The sequence below is a fragment of the Crotalus tigris genome, unplaced genomic scaffold (assembly GCF_016545835.1).
Source record: "Crotalus tigris isolate CLP2741 ecotype Arizona unplaced genomic scaffold, ASM1654583v1 scf7180000024508.2633422, whole genome shotgun sequence".
NCBI lineage: Eukaryota > Metazoa > Chordata > Lepidosauria > Squamata > Viperidae > Crotalus > Crotalus tigris.
In genome coordinates, this window is record NW_024100680.1 from 379,967 (window position 1) to 398,657 (window position 18,691).

Sequence of the window (18,691 nt, forward strand, 5' to 3'; positions counted from 1 at the left end):
ATTCTTGTGAACAATATACTATATAGTTAGTTAACTGTCTTAAGTGAGTTTGTGAATCATGGCAAATGCCTTTTAATATCATGTGAGGAGGATTTATGGCCTTGAGTCAGAAAGCTGACCTAGTTTCCTATCTTGAAAATAAATGTTCAGTACATGCCACCAGCCCCTTTTCCTCAGTTGCTTGACCATATCCAATTACTTTGACAGATGTACTTCTTTCATCCTAATCATTTGACACAATTAATAAACACAAACTAGGATGCTGTTATAACCAGCGGATAGATCTGTGGTATTATTCTGCAGCAGCCAACAAAACCCCATTTTATTCTTCATTGAAAATCTAATAAATAATGAGTGTTCTAGTATCATTTATAAGAACCATAGAAATAATTGAGAATTATAACTCATTTCATAAAGATAAAAGAGTTTCTCTCCCCAGTAACAATAGCTGTGAAATTCATCTCACTCTTGTTATGCATTACACAATCTCTGCTATAAATATTTTTATAATTGAGAAAATTAACTGAAAGTTTTGCTAAAAAGCATATTATGTCACTGATTTTTATCAGAGATTATTTAGTTTAAACAGTTTAACTTTTTAAATAAAGGATAATAAAAAACTGTTAAGCCACCATTAAAGAAAGAAAAATCCCAACTCATGTTCACATAGTACTCAAGTTTCTTCTTTTTTATATTTTTATATTTCTTTGATATTCTTTATTTTTATATTTCAGTAACATTTTCAAGAATTTAAGAAGCCAGTTTTTGAGTTCAGAATGTAATGCATTATAAACATTCCTAGAAACAGATGGTGGTGTATTAGATTAGATGAAATCAATTTGTTTAAACTTAGATCTGCTATATTGGTAGCTAACAGAAAACCATGTGTACATTTAATTTAATTTAATTTTACAAAGGTAAGTCTAAGGAAGCAGGAATCGTCCTTCTCCTCAGTTAATTCTCTAAGGAAGTGATGTAAAACTTCCACTTGGTGGAGAGTTTGAGTGGTCTTTCTCTGACATATCTAGAACAGGGCTTTTCAGCCTTTTCACAGATTGTACCACTTTTAGGGTATGGCAATATTCGATTGCCCCCAGTCACCTAGCAAGGTATCAAAACTTGATGACTGGGGAAAAAAGGAAAAAAGTGATAAAGTATAGGTAGTCTTCAACTTACAACAGTTTGCTTAATAACTTTTCAAAGTTACAATGGCATTGAAAAAAGTGACTTATGACCATTTTTCACACTTATGACTGTTGCAGCATTAACAGGATAATGTGATTTACAGTCGGATTCTTGGCAACTGATTCATACTTATGACGGTCACAGTATCTCAGAATCGTGTGATCCCCTTCTGCAATCTTTTGACAGGTGAAGTCAATGGCCAGGCGCAATGTCACTCAGGTTGTGGGGTGCCTGTGGGGGGTGCAGGCGGGGCTGTGGGGGGGATCCATTGGTCGCTGGTGGAGGAGGGTGGGACTGGGGTAGGCACCAGAACATGGTCCACCAGAGGAGCCTCGCTGTACCTCTTGGGCCACGCGAGAGACTCCCGGACAGTGGCGGCTGTCCAGAGTCCTGGGAAGCAGAAGGTAAACACCCAGCTCTCGAATTCGCAGGGCACCAGGACCCTGCAGCCCAACCAGTCCAACCCCACTTCCCTGAGGGGGAAGCCGGCTGCGCTTACCTCCTCCTTGAGGCAGCTGCTGCTGATGTGCCCACTCTCCTTGGTCAGGTTGCAAGAGTGTATTTTCACCATCTGTTAAAGTTTAATGTAAATAGTAATTATTGAGTTTTTGTGATACATCGTTTCACTTGAATCATATTCACAGAGCTTTTGGGTTTGTATGCATCTGTGACGAAGTACTCTGTGTTGATCTATGTTGTTCTGTGAGGCAGGACTGATACTCATCTAGCAGAGAAGGAATAATAATGTCATCCTCCTTCCGTGGTAGAATTAATTGTGATTTTAGCATTGGTTTTCCTGACAGTTTCACTGAAAATCACATTATAGCATTGCTGTTAGAAGGGCAACTTACATCCAGGTGATGTTTGATTTGTTTGTTTGTATCCCACTGTCTTCTTGTTTTCCCAAAACAATCACCACCCTGGGAGATGGGTTGAGCTGAGAGAGAGTGAAAACCCAAGGTCACCCAGCTGGCTTTCATGGCTAAGGTGGGACTAGACCATTTTCTAGCTTGGTGCCTTAACCACTAGACCAAGCTCTCTTTGTGATAAATCCTTGGACACTGCAAATTGAAAGAAGACATTGGCAGATTTGTAGATCGGTTTTGCGAGAAAACAACCATGCTCAGAGACCATCAAGGAGGCTTTGCACTCTATACTGCAAAAAGTAACAATACTATTTGTTTCTAATTTCTCTTTGATCTATTCTGCAATATTGGTTGGAACATAAATACAACTATGAATATCTTCTTCATCACCTTTATTATTCTAGTGTTTTCCTGCAGGTGCAGAATCTACTTTTCGAATCAACTAATGCTGCTTTGCATGATCAAACAAAGCAAATATTATCAATATGCATGTATTTATATTCCTTTCTTTCATTTCTTCACTGCAGTTATTCCTGACTCCCTACGAGTAACTTCAGAAACCCAGACTCTAAAGAAAGTACAACATGATTCTCTGGAGCTAAAGTGTGAGATTACCAAGAATACTGAACAGCACAGCCACATTTCCATTGCCTGGTATCGTCAGAAAGCAGATGAGCCTCTTGTGGAAGTTATTTCTCTCAGTAAAGATTTTGTACTGCGTGCAGGAAGTGAATACATCCAACGCCATGCAAGTGGAGATGTCCGTCTTGATAAAGTAGGCGAGACTGAATCTAAGCTTACTATCTACAATCTTCAGTCCTCTGATGAAGGCGAGTTTTATTGTGAGGCAGCCGAATGGATTCAGGATCCTGATGGCACTTGGTACGCTGTGACACGCAAGCAGTCGGAGAGCACTATGGTCTATGTGGAAGGAACAGGTTAGTGTGCCAAAAAATTTTTTTTACTTCTCTCATAGTCTTGCATGTACTCTTGTGATTTCATTTTTGAGATCAGGGGATTCAAGTTAGACAGTGTAATTTTATTAGGAGGAGCTTCACAGACTTTGCATCCTTCTTTAATGTTGACCACTATATTACTACCAAAAGGTTTTCAGGACTGTTACATAAAGTAGTGGTTGGAAGCGTAGAACCTATTCTATATGGTACCACAGTAGATATTTCTTAGAAGAAATTAAAATACATATTTTAAATTTTTAAATGGCTGTAATCTTATGCAATTATAAAGTCTCTCATACATTTCTATTTCCCCCAGATTCTCAACAGTATTAGTGACAATGCCTAAATCTAATGAGGATTGGCAATTTCTCAAGATTTTGATAATGTACATATATATGTTTGTATGTACATATGTGTATGCATATATAGCAACTGCAGTACTTTTAACATTTGGACTACAAATTAATGGTCCCAAGTTTCACTTTTTAAATATATTGATTGATAGATTAATCATTTAATTAGCAGATGCAAGTGAAAACTTGAAACCAAATCAGACATTCTTGTATTAGTATAGAATGATTTATCTTAATTGTTAGTGCATCAAATAATTTCCTGTTCTTTCATTGGTCCATTAGTTACAGATTTGCTTATTTAGTTCATCTGGGATGTGTCTGAAGAATCTTTATCATATGGCTATTGGTTCCTTTCTTTCAAAAAAGACATTTAAGTAGCTGTTGGCAAGGAAGATGTTCATGTGCAAGAAACGGTGGAATAATAGCCGTTGTTCTTCTCTCCATAATTGCCAATGTAGAACTGAATCCTTGCTTCGACAGTGGCTTTAGCTAGAACGGCATCCACCGGTGTATTTAGTTTAACCTCTTAGTGTTGTATGTATATCAGAGTGGTTAAAATATTTTCCATTTTGTAAGCCATAACCCAAAGTTTAGTTACAGTATTTCCATTTTCCTCAGTACTGTCTTTATAGTATTCTTTTATTTTTTTTCTCTTTCCCTTTTACTTTTTTCTTCTCCTGACTTTCTTTTCATTCTTTCTATAACTCCATTTCACATCTTCCTCTAGTGCTACTTAGAAAAGTAATTCATGAGGCCTTCCATTTCTACAATATTACTGTACCACCATCTGGTCAGAAACCCCTTAGAAATTTCTGTGACCATTACTGTTGGGAATGAAGGTGTATTTTTACATTTTGATACTCCCAAAATCCTCTTCAGCTGAAGGTAGCCTAGCACTAAATGATAAGCAGGAATACTGTAAGAGAACTTTTGTTTGACTGAAAATAAAATGTAGTTCTTTAGAGAAAGTTTTATAGAAAATGATTTGGCAATGCAAGTATATAAACCTTATTCGTATGAATATGTTCTTGCATATATAGAATATTTTATATCAAAGATAGAATATTTTTTTATTTATTGTAAAATTGGAGTACAACTTAATTCTTCAAATGTTTTTGATTATAACTTCCATAATTTCTTGCAAATGAACATACTGGTTGGAGTGATGGCTTAGTCCCATACTGGGTTCATTTTACCTAGCACAATTCGAGCCAGTAATCATTCTGAGAGAGGAATTTGGGGTTCAATACTATTTCTGTGCAGAAATAATGTTTGGGATCCAAGTCCAAATCAAGCAAGTCTGCTGATATTTAACAAGCTGTTTTTATACCATTAAACCATATAAGTATATCATAATTTCCTGACATTTCTTCATTTGTTCTTGATTTATTGAAGACATGCACAATTTAGGCTAGCAACCCATAATAAGCACTTATTTAGCTAAAGTCTCCACTTCTGGGTGTGTTTTTTTAACATGCCAATGATGAATTTTTTACCTCTGCACCTTTACCTGAGCATTCTTGACCGTAGCTTAAGCTAAATGCCACTTTGCCTTTCCTTGTTCCAATAATGGGCTCACTTGCAAAATTTTGCAGCAATTACAAAGCCACAGTGGTCAGCTACACTAACACTTCCTTTAACTGGAGCATTTGATCAGCCTCTTTGATTTCCTCTGGTAAGTGTCAGAGTAGGTGTTAGCTACCTGCTGACTTAATATAACAATGTCAAATCAAGTAAAAGCATAAAGAGATTGTTTAAGATGGACTAGCTCTGGTTGATGCTAATTAATGACACTTGCAAAAGCCCATTAATAGTTTGCTAGCAGGTTTATAGCGTAGGACCTCAGGAGCTAATTGCTATTGAAATCCAAAACATCTGATAAGTCTCAGGTTACCTCATTGTGTTACAAAATATATTGCCTTGCTTTAAATTTCTGTATAACACAGTTTATTAAAACCTACAAAATGGGGAGTATTATTTATTGTATATTGTACATGCACCTTTTTTCTTTTCTTTGCAGTTAACATTTCTATATTCTATATACAGTTTCTATATATTAAAGGGGTTCATAGCTTTTTTATGATTATTTTTCATATAAATGAAAATACCTTAATATTCATATAAAATGTTCATTTACTCTTTTCAGTGCCTTTATTAAGTTATGTTTTACCCTGTGTTGTTGTTGTCCTATGTTGTGGTCCTTTTTAAATGGTGATGTCCTGTTTTTGGCTTATCAGTCAGTAGTTTTGGTAGGAATTGCTTATTTAGAATAAATCACAGCAGTTGTTTCTAGTCTTTTGATGTATTCAGTACATAAATTAATACAAACTGTTTACTTATGTAACAAGCCAAAATTTTGAAGTAGAGAACACTGCTAATAAAAACTCTTTGAAGAGAGCATGTTCCCTGAAAATAAGACCTACCCCAAAAATAAGCCGTAGCTTCATTTTTGAGGGTGGGCCTAATATAAGTCCGACCCCAAAAGTAAGCTCTAGCTTTGTGGTTGCCCGGGGGATGGGGGGTAGGAGTGGCCAATTTGACGTCTCTTGTGTAGGAACTGAGGGAGCCCGGGGGGGGGGCTGGAGGAGGAGGGACAGGAACTACAGCGTTTTGCATGGTACAAATGAGGTAGAAGATATTGTTACCACACCAAAGCCATTTAGTCAATCTGTTAGCATGTAAGTAGCTAGCAGATGTGGTTTCAGCTTTTACACTGTCCCTTGACTAGAAAGGGTATAATTCAGGGATTGCTCCCCTTTTTTCTCCAGTACAGGAGATGGATAATCCACGGATGGGTTTTCTCTGTCTGCCTGCTCTTGAGACCAAGTAGCCAAAGCTTGACACGCCCCCACTTCCTGTGGAGCCCATTCTTAACTTGGTCTCTGCTCGGAGAAGACTCGTTTTGGCGTGGCTCTCAGCTTATCAGGTTAGACAAGAAATCCATTGATTGATTATCCCTTGATAATTGGCTTCCCCTTCCCAAAAAATTTCCACCTATAGGAATTTAACCACAAAATTTTCTGGGGATCAGTCCTGATCTCAAACCTAAAATTAAAAAGGGGATTGGTGGGGAGGGAAATTTCCCCACAGATATCAGCCAGCCCCAGGGCTCTGGGGGGTGAAAAGGGGGGGAAGAAGGCATCAGCAGAGACTACTTGCTGAACCTTTTCCCCAACCACTAAGTTTTCCTTGGGATCATCCCTGATCCTATATTAAAATTGAAAAAGGGGGTGTGGGGGGGGAAAACTCCCCACGGATCCCAGTCAGCCCCAGGGCTCTGGAGGTGAAAAAGGGGGGGGAACAAAGGCATCAGCAGAGACCACTTGCTGAGCTTTTCTCCCCAACCTTCCAAGGGATTTTTTCCTCAAATTGGGGGAAAAAATAACAATCTCCAGGTCCGGATTCAAACTTGAATTCGGATCATCGGAGATTCCCTAGCAGCCCAGGGCAACCGCGGGCGCCATTTTAGTTGCCGTTTTCAGACAACAAAGGCAATCCCTGACTGGGATTCCCTTAAAACGTCACAGCGCGCCAAATTTAAATCCCCAGGCACAAGCAGCTTCTGGGAGGCTGCGGAGCTTATCTTCAGAGGGAAACGAAGCACAGGAAGGGAGTAAGCCAACCAAGAAACGGAGGCTAGAGAACCCTCCTGGGATCTGCAAAGCCCTTTTTCAGGGAGAAACGAGCTGTGGCTGCCATCTCTTGCCAGAGAAAGGTAAACCGAGCTTAAGGAAGTTCTACATCATATCTGGAATCACTGATAGAGGCGGAATAGGAGCACACAACCAGCGCTCCACCCCCGATACACACATATAATAATAGGACAAAATATAATAATAATAAAAATAGATACATAAATTTTAAAAATAATAATAATAATAATAATTAAAAAAAATTTTTTTTAAAGCTAAAAATTAAGCGACTGCAGGGCCAACAGGCCTAAAGACAGAACACACAATATTATCATCATCACCATTATTGTTGTTGTTGTTATTATTATTATTATTTTATTATTATTGTTGTTCCTATTATTAGTATAATAGTAATAGTATTAATAAGAATAAATTCCGCTCTAGGTGACCGCCATTTGATACCTGCTGTGTATTAAGTCAGGCCTACAGACCCTTTTGAGGTCGCCACTGATATTTTTTGCCTCCCTTTTCCTTTTTCTACTGGTGCACGTTGCCTGGTCACCTAAGGCCTCCGGGTGGAACCCAAAGAATGGTTCCAAACGTGCCTTCGGTACCTCCCTCAGCTACCGTGACCTTAGCCCAGAGAGAATATTTTTGTTGTGGTCGGGTGATCAGGGGAACAGTCCTGGTACTTGTTCCAATTTCGCTCCCGCCAATACTTGCCTGCCTGAGCGTCTTCTCAGTTTTTCTGGGACTGCTCAAGCGGAATGGAGGGACCCTCGTTGCCTCAATCCATGAGCACGACCCCTCCACCTCCCAATTACGGCTGCAACACACCTTCTGACCAGAAGGCGGCAGGCAAGTGCAAAGCGAAGACAAAACACTCGCTCAAGAGGCCCTCCAAGTTGGCGGAAAAGCAAGCCAGCCGTAGGCACCAGGCCCTGGAGAAGGAGTTCTCCAGAGCGCAGAGGCAGGCCCAATTGGAATTGGTTCAAATAGCGGCCACCGAGATGGAATTACCATTGGGTCCATCCACATCAACCCAGAGCGCGTGGTCCATTCCAGGAACACCGCAACCACTGGACCCGCCATCTACATCAGCCCAACAAACAACCACGGCGGCAGGCACAACCACTGAGTCCAACTCTCCACCTGCGGTCACCACACCCAAAGGTAATGACATAGGGGACATCTGGGCAGATGGACGGCTAGAGGCCCTATTAACCAAAGTGGTGGACCGAGCCCTAGCACAGCGCTCCGCCCACCACGACCAGGGGCCCTCCATCTCAGCCATGCCACACTCGGAACTCCCCTCAGAGTCCTCAGGCATTCAGGAACCCGTCTCCCCGGCCCAGTCCTCCATGAGTGCTTATTCTTCACCACAAGAGGAGGATCAACCTGGGATCTCTATGTAAGAGGATGAGGAACTTCCCCCTGAGCCCCCCCCTCAGGGGGATTATTTAATCCCAACCGCTTCCTCACGATACTACGCAAGGCCACAGCCATTGCGGACATGGGGACGGATCAGTTTTCTCAGCCGCAAGCGACACCGGCCACCACATCCAGACCCGTATTCGTAGAAAAGGTGACAACGCAACACCATATACCTTGCCCCGCCATTTTCCTGAAAGGGATCAAGAAGCCATGGGACTCTCCCGCTTCCTTCCCATCAGTGAGTGGTACGGACAAAAAATTATACAGCACTGCCACAGACCTCAATGAGGCCTTAGAAATTCCTAAAGTAGATGAAGCCTGGACCCCCTTGGTCTCCCAGACAGCCACGGCTGGGGACCTAGTGGAGGCTCTTAAGGCAGATGACAAAAAGTGGGAACAAGCCTTTCGTAAAACCCACCAGACAGCGCCATGGGCCATCAAAGCAGCCACCTTGGCCTCCTTTTTTGTCCGGGCCACCCTCATCTGGTTGCAACAACTACAAACCATAGTTCCTATGGAGGACATACGAACACACCAGGACCTGGCTAAGATGGTAGCAGCCACGGAATACGCTGCAGACGCAACGTTCCAATCGGCCATTTTTTCATCCAGATCCATAGCATCCAACATAATTGCCAGGAGAATGCTATGGCTAAAACACTGGCAAGCTGACACCAAGGCTAAGTGGCGGCTAGCGACCGCCCCTTACTCAAGCAACGGTCTGTTTGGGGAGGCCTTGGACCCCTATCTTGTAGAGAACAAAGACAAGCGGAAGGTCATGGCACACTTGAACAAAAGGTCAGACAAACGTACCACACCTTACTTTCGTAGGCAGTCCTTTCGCCAACCGACAACCACGCCTATCAGTCAGGCACCCAAGCCATTCACTCCCAGGCAGAACAAACCGTACGGCCGCCCCTACGACAGACCGGGGTTCCAGCCCAGACAACAAAACCAGTCGAGACGACCTTTCCGTGGAACGGGTCGTCCGTACCGGAAGACAAAATGACTCCTACATAGACCTATCCATTGGAGGAAGACTAGCTCACTTCTTCCACCAGTGGGAGCAGACCTCCACGGACAACTGGGTACTACAAACCATCCAGTCCGGGCTGTCCCTGGAGTTCCTGGTCACACCCCCAGACCGACTCATCAACTGCTCGGTCTCCAGGAACCCCACCAAACGCAAACTCATGCAGGAGGCCATCCAACACCTGTTGGACATTCAAGCAATAGAACCGGTCCCAGCGGAATACAGAGGCAGAGGATTTTACTCCATCCTCTTCGTGGTTCCAAAGACTTCAGGAGGATGGAGGGCAATCCTGGACCTAAAAAACCTCAACCGCTACATCACATACAAAAAATTCAAGATGCAATCCCTTCAGTCCATCCTGGGAAGCATCAGAGAAGGAGACTTCCTGGCATCGATAGACCTCACGGAAGCCTACCTTCACATCCCCATCCACCCAAACCACCGCCGGTTCCTACGTTTCTGTTACGGGGGAAAACACTTCCAATACAGAGCTCTCCCCTTCGGTCTATCTTCGGCACCCAGGGTATTTACCAAGATACTAGCAGCGGTAGCCGCCAAACTGAGAAAAATCCCAATACGCGTCCAATGTTACCTAGACGACATACTAATCCAAGCAACATCCCTACAGACAGCTCAGGCGGACGTAAGGACCGTCATTCGCGTCCTCCAATTACACGGATTCTCAGTAAACTTTCAGAAGAGCCAGACAGTTCCCTCGTCCAGGCTGCTGCATCTGGGGGCCATGATAGACACAACCAACTGTATGGTCTATCTCTCCCAAGACCGGGTGGCCGGCATCAGGGAACTGGCTCGCTGGGTTCACAGGCAACGTTCAGTTCCGATACTAACACTTTCCCAATTATTGGGCAAGATGGTATCGGCCATAGCCATTGTACCCTGGGCCAGGCTCCACCTACGGGAACTACAGTGGTTTCTGCTCCCGTACCAACGGCAGAACACCAGCGCATCCAACCACCTAGTCAGGGTCACGGCACAAATCCGCAGGGCGCTACGCTGGTGGTGCTCTCGGGCCGTGACCAAGGGGTCACCCTTCAAGGAACCAGTCAGAGTTACCATCACTACAGACGCCAGTCTGTATGGTTGGGGAGCCCATCTGGACTCCCAGTTTGTACAGGGACGTTGGTCCGCCACGGATCTGAGAAACAACATCAACTGGCTAGAACTCAGGGCTATCCACCTAGCCTTGCAACAATTCAAAGACAGAATCAGAGGCCACCACGTTCTAGTCCTAACAGACAACGTAGCAGCCAAGGCGCACATCAATCGGCAGGGGGGGACCAGATCAAAAACCCTGATGACAGAGTCACGACTCCTATTCAGCTGGGTAGAGCCCAATCTGAAGTCACTAAAAGCGGAACACATATCGGGGGTCAACAACCAGCAAGCGGACTTCCTAAGCCGCACCACAGTGGACCCTTTGGAGTGGGGGCTACACCCAAACTTGTTCCTAGACATCTCCCGCAAGTTCGGGTACCCGATCCTCGATCTGTTCGCATCATCAGACAATGCCCAGCTCCCCAGATTTTACTCTCGTTACTTCAACCCGCGAACAGAGGGGACGGACGCTCTGAGAACTCAGTGGCCTCAGGGTCTGCTTTATGCCTTTCCCCCACTACCACTCATACCGGCGGTCATCCGAAAGCTGATTCAGGAGCGGGCAGAAGTGATCCTAGTAGCACCATATTGGCCACAGAGACCGTGGTTCGCCGACCTGATGAACCTGTCTCAGTCGCCCCCATGGAACAGTCCCCCTCATCAAGTGTCCCTACACCAGGGAACCATCAGTCACCCGGAACCCCAATGGTTACAACTGACCGCCTGGCACTTGAGCGCCAGATAATGGCACAGGAACTATTCTCTCCCGGGGCCATTACCATAATTCAAGCTTCACGCCGTCCGGCAACAAACTGCATTTATGACTCCACTTGGAAAAATTTTTGCCTTTGGTGCAGGGAACGGCAGTTTGACTTACACAAACTCTACATCCCTCAGATAGTAGATTACCTCTTGGAGGGACTAGACAGAGGCCTCGCCCCCGCGACCATCCGCAGGCAAGTGGCGGCCTTGTCCACCCTCCTCACCTGCACGGATTCGGTTCCCTTAGCTCACCACCCCAGGATCCGCGCCTTTATCAAGGGCGCCTATAACACCAGACCTCCAGTAATTCACAGGTACCCGTCCTGGGAACTACCGCGAGTCCTTCACGCACTCACTCGGTCACCATTTGAACCATTGGCGACCGTTTCCTTGCGACACCTGTCGCTAAAGGTGGCGTTCCTGATTGCCATCACATCGGCCAGACGAATTTCGGAACTGGCCGCACTGTCAGTCAGAAACGACCTATGCATTTTCCACAAGGACAGGGTGGTCCTTAGGTTAGATCCTGCCTTCATACCGAAGGTGAATTCACTCTTTCACAGGACACAGGAAGTAATTCTCCCAAACTTCTGTCCAAATCCAACACATGACCGGGAGCGGCAGTGGCATACATTGGACGTCCGCAGAGCCTTGCGGCGTTATATAAAGCGTACAGAACCCTTCCGCAAATCGGAGGCCCTATTTGTGTCCTTCCAAGCGGGCACCTTGGGACGGAAAGTTTCCGCGGGCACCATTGGAAGGTGGATCTGAAGCTGTATCGCAGAAGCTTACAATGTATCATCCCTGCCGCCCCCAAGTCATCTCACAGCCCATTACACCCGAAGCGCTGCAACTTCGGCGGCATGGGTTACCCAGGCGTCAATCGAGGAAGTTTGCAGGGCCGCAACATGGTCCTCGCCTTCCCCGTTTATACGACACTACAAGATAGACCGCTTTGCATCGGCGGACGCCTCCTTTGGTAGGAGGGTCCTCCAGCAAGTTGTCTCAGAGATCAATCTACCGGCCTTATCTGTTTCCCACCCCTTGGGACAGTGAGGCTTTGGTACGTCCCATCCGTGGATTATCCATCTCCTGTACTGGAGAAGGGGCGTTGGTCTTACCTGAACGCCTTTTCTCAGTACGGAGATGGATAATCCACACCCACCCCAAGGCCAGCAGGCCGCTAGTAGGGAGCTGAGAGCCAATACCTCGTCAATCATCAGCCAATTCGCCCTCGTTAAGAATGGACTCCACAGGAAGTGGGGGCGTGTCAAGCTTTGGCTACTTGGTCTCAAGAGCAGGCAGACAGAGAAAACCCATCCGTGGATTATCCATCTCCGTACTGAGAAAAGGCGTTCAGGTAAGACCAACACCCCTTTTCAGCACAGCCCAAGCTCCCCGCGCTTCTTTCCAATTCTGGCTCAAAGCCTCAGCGATTCAGTTCTCTCCCGGCCTTCCCGGCATGCAAACCTACCCCCCCCTTCCTTCAACTACCACCTCCTCATTTACCTATTTCCACCTTTCTAGTCAAGGGATAGTGTAAAAGCTGAAACCACATTCACTGCTCACCTCGGACTAAATGGTTTTGGTGTGGTAACAGTATCTTCTACCTCATTTATACCATGCAAAACTCTGTAGCTCCTATGCTCAGTCCCGCCTTCCAACCTGGTCCTCCAGCGGGCCTGCCGTCTGCCACCCCACCCACGATGTCCCTGCCCCCTTCTTTCTCACCTCTGCCTTTGCCTGCAAAATAAAGCACCCCTGAAAATAAGCCCTAAAGGGTCTTTTGGACAAAAATAAATACAAGAACTGGGGTTATTTTGGGGAAAACACAGGTATTATACAATTCAATTCTTGAATTGATACAATATAAATTGGTATAGTCCTTCAATCTGTTAGTATGTAAGTAGCTAGCAGATTATTTTGCAAAAAAATTAGTATCTAACTGTAACACACACACACACACACACACACACACACACACACACATATATATATATATATATATATATGTTTTCTGAGGTTTTCGCGGGTGTTTGTTTGTAGGTCTTTGGTTGTTCGGGTTTTCTCCCGCGTAAAATTGGAAGTGTCTTGGCGACACATGTCACATTGCTGCTCGAAGCACGAAGCTGAAAACACCAGCCTGAAGATGACGAATGGGACTTCGTCGAAACGTCGCCAAGACACTTCCAATTTTACGCGGGAGAAAACCCGAACAACCACAGACCTACATACATATATATATATATATATATATATATATATATATATATATATATATATATATATATATATATATATATATTTTCTGAGGTTTTCACAGATGTTTGTATGTAGGTCTTTGGTTATTCGGGATTTCTCCCGCGTAAAATTAGAAGTGTCTTGGCGACATTTCAACGAAGTCCCATTCGTCATCTTCAGGCTGGTGTTTTCGGCTTTGTGCTTCTAGGAGCACGAAGCTGAAAACACCAGCCTGAAGATGACAAATGGGACTTCATCGAAAAGTCGCCAAGATACTTCCAATTTTACGCGGGAGAAAACCCGAATAACCAAAGATCTACCTACCTACCTACATACATACATACATACATACAGTGCTTTTCTATGGATAATAAAGATGAAAGAGAAAACAAAAACATAGCTTTTGGAAATGAAGTTAAAATCCAGGAAGAGGCAGAATTGTTAATATGTATAGTATGTTTAAAACCATCCTCAAATAATAATTTCTTAATATTATTAATCTAAGTTTGTTAGCTCTTTCATATTTGTTTAGGCTGTGATACAGTTTCATTGGTTTGTATGTGTGTTATGTGTATGTATTGTTTGTTCTATTTCTTCTAGATATGGATATCAACGTTCGACTAGAAACAGAGAAGCGGACATACATAGTGGGGGAACCTGTGGAGTTCAGATGCATTTTGGAAGTACAAAATGTTGCAAAGAGGTATTTCTCCATCTCTTGGGCCTTCAATAGTTCTCTCATTGCTACTTTTGCTGCTAATGCTGTGCCAGTTCTTAACAATGAATTTGCCCAGAGAGAAGCCTTGGGACAACTGAAAGTGGCCAAAGAAAGTGACAGCATCTATATCCTAAAAATCTATCGACTCCGATTGGAAGACAGCGGCAAATACAATTGTCGAGTGACAGAGCGATTGAAGACGACAACTGGTGAATTTATTGATGGAGAAAGCAAACGGCCAAAGAACACACCTATTACAGTGCTGCCTCTTAGTAAGCAGAAATCCTTTTTGCTCCTATTGATTGTATGGGTTCTGGGACCTGAGTAGGTTTATGATGATTATGACACAAGCAGCTAATGGGCTGATTTCTTAGCTTATGTTGAGTACAATCTGCAAAGGAACCGAGATTCATTTTAACTGAGAAAATATATATGCCACTTTGCCTACAAAGCTCCAAGCATTTTATAGCAAATAAATTCATAAATCAAGTAGACATCGCTTAGCAACCACTCATTCAGCAACCATTCAAAGTTACCCATGGCTGTGAATGAGGAGACGTATGGATAGTTTTTAAATTTGGATACTTAGCACCTGGTGTAAAATTATGTCATAGCATCCTGTGGTTACAAGATAGCCATTTGTGACTTTCACTGCCAACAAGCAAAGTTAATGAGGAAATTGGCGAGAATTAGCAAATCATAGTCATGTGATATGACATTCAATGTCCATTCATGAATAACAGAATTGGAAGGAACCTTGGAGGTCTTCTAGTCCAACCTCCTGCTCAAGCAGGAGAGCTTATAACATTTCATACAAACAGTTGTCCAATACCTTCTTAATAATCTCAAGTGTTGGAACACCCACAACATTTGGAGGCAAGTTGTTCCACTGATTAATTGTTCTAACTGTCAGGAAATTTCTCCTTAGTTCTAGGTTGCTTTGCTCTTTGATTGGTTTCCATCCGTTGCTTCTTATCCTGCCTTCGGTGCTTTGGAGAATAAGTTGAACCCCTCTTCTTTGTGCTATCATGTCACCCCAAGTCCTTTTCAACCCTATGACCTTTAAACTAGACATACCCAATTCCTGCAATCATTCTTCATATACTTTAGCTTCCAGTCCCCTAATCATCTTTCTTGCTCTTTTCTGCATTCTTTCTAGACTCAACATCTTTTTTATATTGTGGCAACCAAAACTGGATGCAATATTCCAAGTATGGTCTTACCAAGGCATTAGAAAGTGGTACTAACACTTCACATGATATTGATTCCATCCCTCTGTTAATGCAGCCTAGTACTGTGTTGATTTTTTTGGCAGCTGCAGCACACTGCTGGCTCATATTTAAACGAATGTCCACCAGGACTCCAAGATCCCTCTTGCAGGGATCGCTTAACAACCACAATTGGAATTGTCACAACTGCTGTCATAGGTCAGTGCAGTCACATTTTGTTTTTGCTTTATAATCCCATTGTTAGCAATGGAGTTGCTGGTCCTAATAATGGCTGTTAACTGAGGATTACCTGTGTAATAGTGCTTTGTACCATCAAATTATAAATTTATTTGCAGAGTAATCCATGCTTCAGAAAAATATTTCAGACTGTAGCATATCCATTTAGTACATACAAAGAGTATTTTTGTTCCTGCATTCTATATTGTTTTTGAAAGAGTAGAAGACTTATGGTGCTCTTCCAAACAAACTTTTTGGAAGCAAATCAGAATTATCTCAGACTTGTATAATAATGGAAAAGAGCCATCTGAACTTGTATAAGTTCCTGAATGCATCTGTGTGATCCCTGTCTTAGTTTATGTTGGACTTGATGAGCTTTTGGTATAATATAGTAAGGTTATTGTATTCTTAAGGATATTAGGTTGGCACTGATTAATTATTGAACTCCATCTTCTGTTCCTTTCACATGTCTCCAGAATTTAATTTTTGAAATATGTATAGAAGAAAGATTCTCTTTGGAACCTTGACTTAGAATTCTTTTGTCCCTAAGTCACAAGCATCATATTTTTGTTTAGATCCAAAGCAGACTCTCCCTCTCCTTTTTCTGATGCTTTGGCTTCTTTCCCTGATTATACAAGAAAATTAGTAAATAAATCTAAGTTTGATCTTTTCTGAATTTGAAGGCATAATGTGTACTTTTCTGAAAACTTTACTTTCAAAAAAACTAGTTTCAAGTAAATGCTGTGTCCCACATATTTTAAATTTACTTGGACCATTTTATCCTACTAAAGTGCTTTGAAGATAAAACATTTATATCAGTAATGTATTTCTTTAATTAACAATGGTATTTGTAAGTTGGTCATACACAGACACTGTCTGTCTGCCTGTCTGCCTGTCTGTCTGTCTATCTCTCTCTCTCTCTCTCTCTCTCTCTCTCTCTATCTATCTATCTATCTATCTATCTATCTCTATCTCTATCTATCTATCTCTCTATAGCAATATAGTATCGGGTTTAAATAGATTTAGTACTTAGTATCAATATATTCATAAATTTATTCAGTACTGTAAATAATGCTTACAATTATTACTGTAATATGAATCTGGATGTTATATGAATGGAAATTATATCTGATAACTTATACAGGACAGACATGATTTTAGAACAATTTTAGAAAATGGTTTGTCTTTTAATTGAAGAAATACCACAGAAGCAATAGACACTAATTTCTAGTCTACCCTGTTCTTTCTGTATTATTCCTCTTAAAAGAGAATAGATTTACACAGCAGTGAAAAACAATAACCAGCTTTTATTATTTTGTTTTATTACATATCCTTCCCTAAAACAGTTGATAAAATTGTCTCTCATTGGTAAACAGAACTGAACACTTCCCTTAGCTTCATTCTTCTTTTCACTTACTCCACTTTAGCTCACTTTTGAGGTCTATGTTTGCAGTGGAAATAATAGGATTCCTGAAGGGCAAATAAATCTGGAGTTTGAAAACTGAAGAAATATCTTTTCTATTGTAACTTGAACATTTTAAAACCCAGTGAAATGTGGAAAAGCAGGAGTTGTGCTGACTGGTTTAAACAAGTTTGTGCATTTGCCATTCTTAGCTCTCAGGTAGTAAGGATGTTCATAAGATGGATTCTTCTTATCTTAAGTAGTTGAAAAGGGAAATAAGAGATGCAGGACAGATATTATACAATTATTTTACTTAATAATAAGAATAAAATAAATCCCTCTACTGGGGGATAATACAAGGATACGCAGTTTAAAATTCAAAAGCTGTTTCCAGCATTAAAGTGATTTTTTTCAATTAGCTCAGTTTTGAAATAATTTTCCAAATATATCGTCTTATTGTTGGGTCACATGTTATATTTCTGTATGAAGAAATATGCATGTATGGGTTATTCCCACATAGTCCTGATTGTAATCACATATGTTCTCCTTTACTGCAGAAACCAATATTTCAATAGAAGTATCCAACAATGCCACAAACGTTCTAGAAGGGGAGAGTCTGAGATTTGGTTGCACTGTTCGCACTGGGTTTAGACCCCAAAACCGATTATCTGTCACTTGGCAACTTGTGGATAAGCAGAACCGTCGCAGTGACATTATACAACTTGACCGGGATGGAACCCTTCGTCCTGGTCCCTCTTATGTCGAGCGCAGTAGCTATGGGGGGATCCAAATGGAGCAGATACGGCCTGGATCCTTCACGCTTGAGATCTTTAACAGCATCAAGGCAGATGAGGGCCAATATGAGTGTCGTATTACAGAATGGACACGTAGGCTGGATGGGGAATGGCAGATGATTGGAGAGCGGCATAATGGCTCAACAGTAGCTATCACTGCACTAGGTAAGTATAACAGTGCCACCAGTTATTACATAACAGTCATCAGCTTAAGTCAGATGTATCTAATCAACATTCCCCCAAAACTTTGTGTGCAGCCTTGGAGTTGTTACAAATATGCTGTTACGTTGTGACTTCCAGTGTTTTAAAAGGGAAATTTAAAAGGGAAATTGATTGCATATATGAAAACTAATATTAACTATCTAATAATTGCTTTGACTTAATATCAGTTCAGTGAAATCAAATTTAGTTTTCATTCTGGCACTTTCTACTTTTGTGGATTGTAGAGTAAAGAAAGTAAGAAACATGACTTTGGTAGAGATATAGAAGTTGGTGCCAATCAAAAGGGAAAAAAGCATATTTTAAATCTGCAACAGTCAAATAAGATTTGGAAGTAGCTTAGCAGCACTTCCCTAATTTACTGAACTGTTAGTAGGCAGAGGAAATACAACATAATTGGACTTGGCAAGATTCTGTTATTGTAGCCAGTCTCAATACAAGCAGTTTTAGCTTTCCTGTGGAATTGATTTCTTGGATCTGATCTACCTAGAATGGCTAAGAACCTCCAGGCATGCCCCTTAACAATCAAGAATGG

The 18,691-nt window shown here is 42.2% G+C and overlaps 1 protein-coding gene across 3 annotated transcripts in view; it reads left to right on the forward strand.

The window, feature by feature from the left end:
• IGSF3 (immunoglobulin superfamily member 3) overlaps nucleotides 1-18,691 on the forward strand; it is a 130,690-nt gene that overhangs the window by 73,775 nt on the left and 38,224 nt on the right. For 2 of the 3 annotated variants that reach the window (XM_039333766.1, XM_039333767.1), the window contains exons 4-6: nucleotides 2,579-2,989; nucleotides 14,179-14,568; nucleotides 17,701-18,102. In XM_039333766.1, the coding sequence (XP_039189700.1) occupies nucleotides 2,579-2,989; nucleotides 14,179-14,568; nucleotides 17,701-18,102 (1,203 nt within the window). The remainder of the gene's footprint in view (nucleotides 1-2,578; nucleotides 2,990-14,178; nucleotides 14,569-17,700; nucleotides 18,103-18,691) is intronic. The other variant, XM_039333768.1, reaches the window with a different exon arrangement.